General features: G+C 45.8%; 1 protein-coding gene across 1 annotated transcript; it reads left to right on the top strand.

Moving 5' to 3' along the window:
* The first annotated feature begins 414 nt into the window (after window positions 1-414).
* On the top strand, window positions 415-816 carry LOC141161101 (histone H2B 1.1-like). The gene has a single exon (XM_073645874.1). It carries the CDS (start codon window positions 436-438, stop codon window positions 814-816), a length of 381 nt encoding a protein of 126 aa, XP_073501975.1. The 5' UTR covers window positions 415-435.
* The last annotated feature ends 4,838 nt before the right edge of the window (window positions 817-5,654 follow it).

Below are 5,654 nucleotides of genomic sequence, written 5' to 3'. Positions count from 1 at the left end.
GGAACGTTATATGGGGGCCAGTATTCTGTATGGAGCCTTATATTGGGGCCAGTATTCTGTGTGGAGCGATTCACCGGTTTCTGAGCTATTGTGGAATTTACAATAGATATCACTCATGTAATGTAAGAAGTGAAATCTTTGCATTGTACTATATATATATCTCCTCCGTATCTCTGCATCATGAATGTGGTATGTGTTAAAGGGGCCCACTGAGACTCTTTCGCCCGGGGCCCATAAAAACCTGGAGACGACCCTGTGTGGAAACACCAATAAGACGCAGAGGGCGCAGCTTACACAGGTCACATGACTTTCTTACCCAGTAGGAGAGGAGCAGGCGGCAGTGCTCATTTGCATGTGTGGCTATAAATACCGCTGCGCTGGAGGAGCAGGAACATTGTTCTCTCTTCTCGGAGTTGTGATCGTTGTATACTCACCATGCCTGATCCCGCCAAGTCTGCGCCAGCGCCCAAGAAGGGCTCCAAGAAAGCCGTCACTAAGACTCAGAAGAAGGACGGCAAGAAACGTAGGAAGAGCAGGAAGGAGAGCTACGCCATCTACGTGTACAAGGTGCTGAAGCAGGTCCACCCCGACACCGGCATCTCCTCCAAGGCCATGGGCATCATGAACTCCTTCGTCAACGACATCTTCGAGCGCATCGCAGGGGAATCCTCCCGCCTGGCTCACTACAACAAGCGCTCCACCATCACCTCCCGGGAGATCCAGACCGCCGTGCGCCTGCTGCTGCCCGGAGAGCTGGCCAAGCACGCCGTGTCCGAGGGCACCAAGGCCGTCACCAAGTACACCAGCGCCAAGTGATCTGCTCCGTCTGCTGCTCCGCCATCACCCCAAAGGCTCTTCTAAGAGCCACCACCCCGTCTCCATCAGAGCTGTGGCTGCTCCTGTGTCCTCTCCTGTCTACATCGGAGCTGTGGCTGCTCCTGTGTCCTCTCCCGTCTACATCAGAGCGGTGGCTGCTCCTGTGTCCTCTCCCGTCTACATCAGAGCGGTGGCTGCTCCTGTGTCCTCTCCCGTCTACATCGGAGCGGTGGCTGCTCCTGTGTCCTCTCCCGTCTACATCGGAGCGGTGGCTGCTCCTGTGTCCTTTCCCGTCTACATCAGAGCGGTGGCTGCTCCTGTGTCCTCTCTCGTCTCCATCAGAGCTGTGGCTGCTCCTGTGTCCTCTCCTGTCTACATCGGAGCGGTGGCTGCTCCTGTGTCCTTTCCCGTCTACATCAGAGCGGTGGCTGCTCCTGTGTCCTCTCCCGTCTACATCAGAGCTGTGGCTGCTCCTGTGTCCTCTCCCGTCTACATCAGAGCTGTGGCTGCTCCTGTGTCCTCTCTCGTCTCCATCAGAGCTGTGGCTGCTCCTGTGTCCTCTCTCGTCTCCATCAGAGCTGTGGCTGCTCCTGTGTCCTCTCTCGTCTCCATCAGAGCTGTGGCTGCTCCTGTGTCCTCTGCCGTCTACATCAGAGCTGTGGCTGCTCCTGTGTCCTCTGCCCAGAGCTGTGGCTGCTCCTGTGTCCTCTGCCGTCTACATCAGAGCTGTGGCTGCTCCTGTGTCCTCTGCCGTCTACATCAGAGCTGTGGCTGCTCCTGTGTCCTCTCCCGTCTCCAGAGCTGTGGCTGCTCCTGTGTTCTGTCTATTCACAGGGTAAATGGCAGGTGGCGCTAGTAGAGCTGATTAACTCTTTCCTAGACTGATAGTGAAACCTATGAATGAGTCCTTCACAGCTCTGATCCTTTCAGTAATCTTATGAGCGAGTCCTGTGTTCAGTGGCTTTTTACTCCACCCCTTGCTCCCCAGATCTGATATTCCGGGGTCTCCTTCATCCGGTATAACATGATTCGTTTAGTTCATGTTTCTCCGAATAACATGAGACATTTGTGTAGATTTTATCTATAATTCCGGACACTTCTTTTCACAGCGGAAGAAATTACATCATTACATTTAGAAGTTGTGGAAACTACAATGAGCGGGAAATTCATAATCCGCAGAGGAAGAGGAGGAGCTAATGTTACCAATGGGTGAATTCCCGCTCAGTGCTTGATGGATTTTCTGTTCTTTGTCTTCATATAACACGTGGTCCTATGTCGGGCCGATATCGGGAACACCTGCATGTGTGCAGCGATTATTCCTCGTTTACATCATACAGGAGTCTGTAGAGTTTCGGGATTAGGGCAGCAGATCTTTTTCTTCAGTACATTGCATCACAATCACTGATCGGGGATTTATCCTACAAGAGACATTTCTAGAAAGATCAATTCTACTTTCCCATGCAGATCTCATTATGTCTCCCCGATCATCTCCTCAGCAGTTTTCCAGTAATCCATTTACAGATCAATTCTACAGCTAAAGGCAGGAGGTTTGTGACAGGACACGTACGATTGTGGATTGCAGATTGCTGAGAGTTCATTGCTCAGAACATTACACTCTGCTGTCAGGAGCCTATAGGTCAGGCATGCAGTATAGGTCGGGCATGCAGTATAGGTCAGGCATGCAGTATAGGTCAGGCATGCAGTATAGGTCGGGCATGCAGTATAGGTCAGGCATGCAGTATAGGTCGGGCATGCAGTATAGGTCGGGCATGCAGTATAGGTCAGGCATGCAGTATAGGTCAGACATGCAGTATAGGTCAGGCATGCAGTATAGGTCAGGCATGCAGTATAGGTCAGGCATGCAGTTAGATCCTCAGTCATCACATCCTCCTCAGGAGATTCTTTCCTGCTCAGGTACTGATCGCTCTTCTGCTCTTCCTCTTGTCCTCTCCCTCTTCATCCACTGACACTGAACATGGGCCCCGTCTCCTCCCAACAGAGAGAAGCTCCGCACTCCAGTTGTGCTTCCCTGCCGGATAATGTCTGTCGTACAGAAAGCGGATTGCACGATGTGGAGACGATCTGGAGCTGCTGAGACCCCAGAAGGGTAACACAGGCGATGGCCTCCGCTGACTGCCACCTCCCTGACCTGTAATATAAGTACACCCCACTATTGTGCAAAAGGTGAACTGCTGAGAGAAGACACAAAATGCAGCGTCTACACACAGAGCACAGCTGTATATAGTGCACAGACTACACAACAATTATATACAGCAGTGTGTATAGTATATAGAGCTGCCTGTACAGTATATAGAGCAGCCTGTATAGTATATAGAGCAGTGTGTACAGTATATAGAGCAGTGTGTATAGTATATAGAGCAGTGTGCACAGTATATAGAGCAGCCTGTACAGTATATAGAGCTGTGTGTATAGTATATAGAGCAGTGTGCACAGTATATAGAGCAGCCTGTACAGTATATAGAGCTGTGTGTACAGTATATAGAGCAGTGTGTATAGTATATAGAGCAGCCTATACAGTATATAGAGTAGTGTGTACAGTATATAGAGCTGCCTGTACAGTATATAGAGCAGCCTGTACAGTATATAGAGCTGTGTGTATAGTATATAGAGCAGTGTGCACAGTATATAGAGCAGCCTGTACAGTATATAGAGCTGTGTGTATAGTATATAGAGCAGTGTGCACAGTATATAGAGCAGAGTGTACAGTATTAGGAGCAGCCTGTACATTATATAGAGCTGCCTGTACAGTATATAGAGCAGCGTGTACAGTATATAGAGCAGCCTGTACAGTATATAGAGCAGTGTGTATAGTATATAGAGCAGTGTGTACAGTATATAGAGCAGCCTGTACAGTATATAGAGCAGCGTGTACAGTATATAGAGCAGTGTGTACAGTATATAGAGCAGCGTGTACAGTATATAGAGCAGCCTGTACAGTATATAGAGCAGTGTGTGCAGTATATAGAGCAGTTTGTACAGTATATAGAGCAGTGTGTACAGTATATACAGCAGTGTGTACAGTATATACAGCAGTGTGTACAATATATAGAGCAGCCTGTACAGTATATAGAGCAGTGTGTACAGTATATAGAGCAGCCTGTACAGTATATAGAGCAGTGTGTACAGTATATAGAGCAGTATGTACAGTATATAGAGCAGCCTGTACAGTATATAGAGCAGTGTGTACAGTATATAGAGCAGCCTGTACATTATATAGAGCAGTGTGTACAGTATATAGAGCAGTGTGTACAGTATATAGAGCAGTGTGTACAGTATATTGAGCAGTGTGTACAGTATATACAGCAGTGTGTACAATATATAGAGCAGCCTGTACAGTATATAGAGCAGTGTGTACAGTATATTGAGCAGTGTGTACAGTATATACAGCAGTGTGTACAATATATAGAGCAGCCTGTACAGTATATAGAGCAGTATGTACAGTATATAGAGCAATGTGTACAGTATATAGAGCAGCGTGTACAGTATATAGTTCTGTGTGTACAGTATATAGAGCAGTGTGTACAGTATATAGAGCAGCCTGTACAGTATATACAGCAGAGTGTACAGTATATAGAGCAGCCTATACAGTATATAGAGCAGCCTGTACAGTATATAGAGCAGTATGTACAGTATATAGAGCAATGTGTACAGTATATAGAGCAGTGTGTTCAGTATATAGAGCAGCCTGTACAGTATATAGAGCAGTGTGTACAGTATATAGAGCAGCGTTTATAGTATATAGAGCAGCCTGTACAGTATATAGAGCAGTGTGTACAGTATATAGAGCAGCATATACAGTGTATAGATAGTGTGTACAGTATATAGAGCTGCCTGTACAGTATATAGAGCAGCCTGTACAGTATATAGAGCAGCGTGTACAGTATATAGAGCAGCCTGTACAGTATATAGAGCAGTGTGTGCAGTATATAGAGCAGTTTGTACAGTATATAGAGCAGTATGTACAGCATATAGAGCAGTGTGTACAGTATATACAGCAGTGTGTACAATATATAGAGCAGCCTGTACAGTATATAGAGCAGTATGTACAGTATATAGAGCAGTGTGTACAGTATATAGTTCTGTGTGTACAGTATATAGAGCAGTGTGTACAGTATATAGAGCAGCCTGTACAGTATATAGAGCAGAGTGTACAGTATATAGAGCAGCCTATACAGTATATAGAGCAGCCTGTACAGTATATAGAGCAGTATGTACAGTATATAGAGCAATGTGTACAGTATATAGAGCAGTGTGTTCAGTATATAGAGCAGCCTGTACAGTATATAGAGCAGTGTGTTCAGTATATAGAGCAGCCTGTACAGTATATAGAGCAGGCTGTACAGTATATAGAGCAGTGTGTACAGTATATAGAGTGCCTGTACAGTATATAGAGCAATGTGTACTGTATATAGAGCAGTGTATACAGTATATAGAGCAGCCTGTACAGTATATAGATTAGTGTGTACAGTATATAGAGCAATGTGTATAATATATAGAGCCGCCTCTACAGTATATAGAGCAGTGTGTACAGTATATAGAGCAGCATATACTGTATATAGAGTAGTGTGTACAGTATATAGAGCAGCATGTACAGTATATAGAGAAGAGTGTACAGTATATAGAGCAGTGTGTACAGTATATAGAGTAGTGTGTACAGTATATAGAGCTGCCTGTACTGTATATAGAGCAGCCTGTACAGTATATAGATCAGTGTGTACAGTATATAAAGCAGCCTGTACAGTATATAGAGCAGTGTGTACAGTATATAGAGCTGCCTGTACAATTTATAGAGCAGTGTGTAGAGTATATAGAGAAAT

Source organism: Phyllobates terribilis, unplaced genomic scaffold, assembly GCF_046119375.1.
Source record: "Phyllobates terribilis strain yellow unplaced genomic scaffold, ASM4611937v1 Scaffold_9__5_contigs__length_417890890, whole genome shotgun sequence".
Classification (NCBI taxonomy): Eukaryota; Metazoa; Chordata; class Amphibia; order Anura; family Dendrobatidae; genus Phyllobates; species Phyllobates terribilis.
This window is presented reverse-complemented; position numbering and strand designations above follow the sequence as displayed.

Bases quoted from the DNA above. Each gene is read 5' to 3' on its own strand.
- LOC141161101 (XM_073645874.1), top strand. From the start codon at position 436: ATGCCTGATCCCGCCAAGTCTGCGCCAGCGCCCAAGAAGGGCTCCAAG.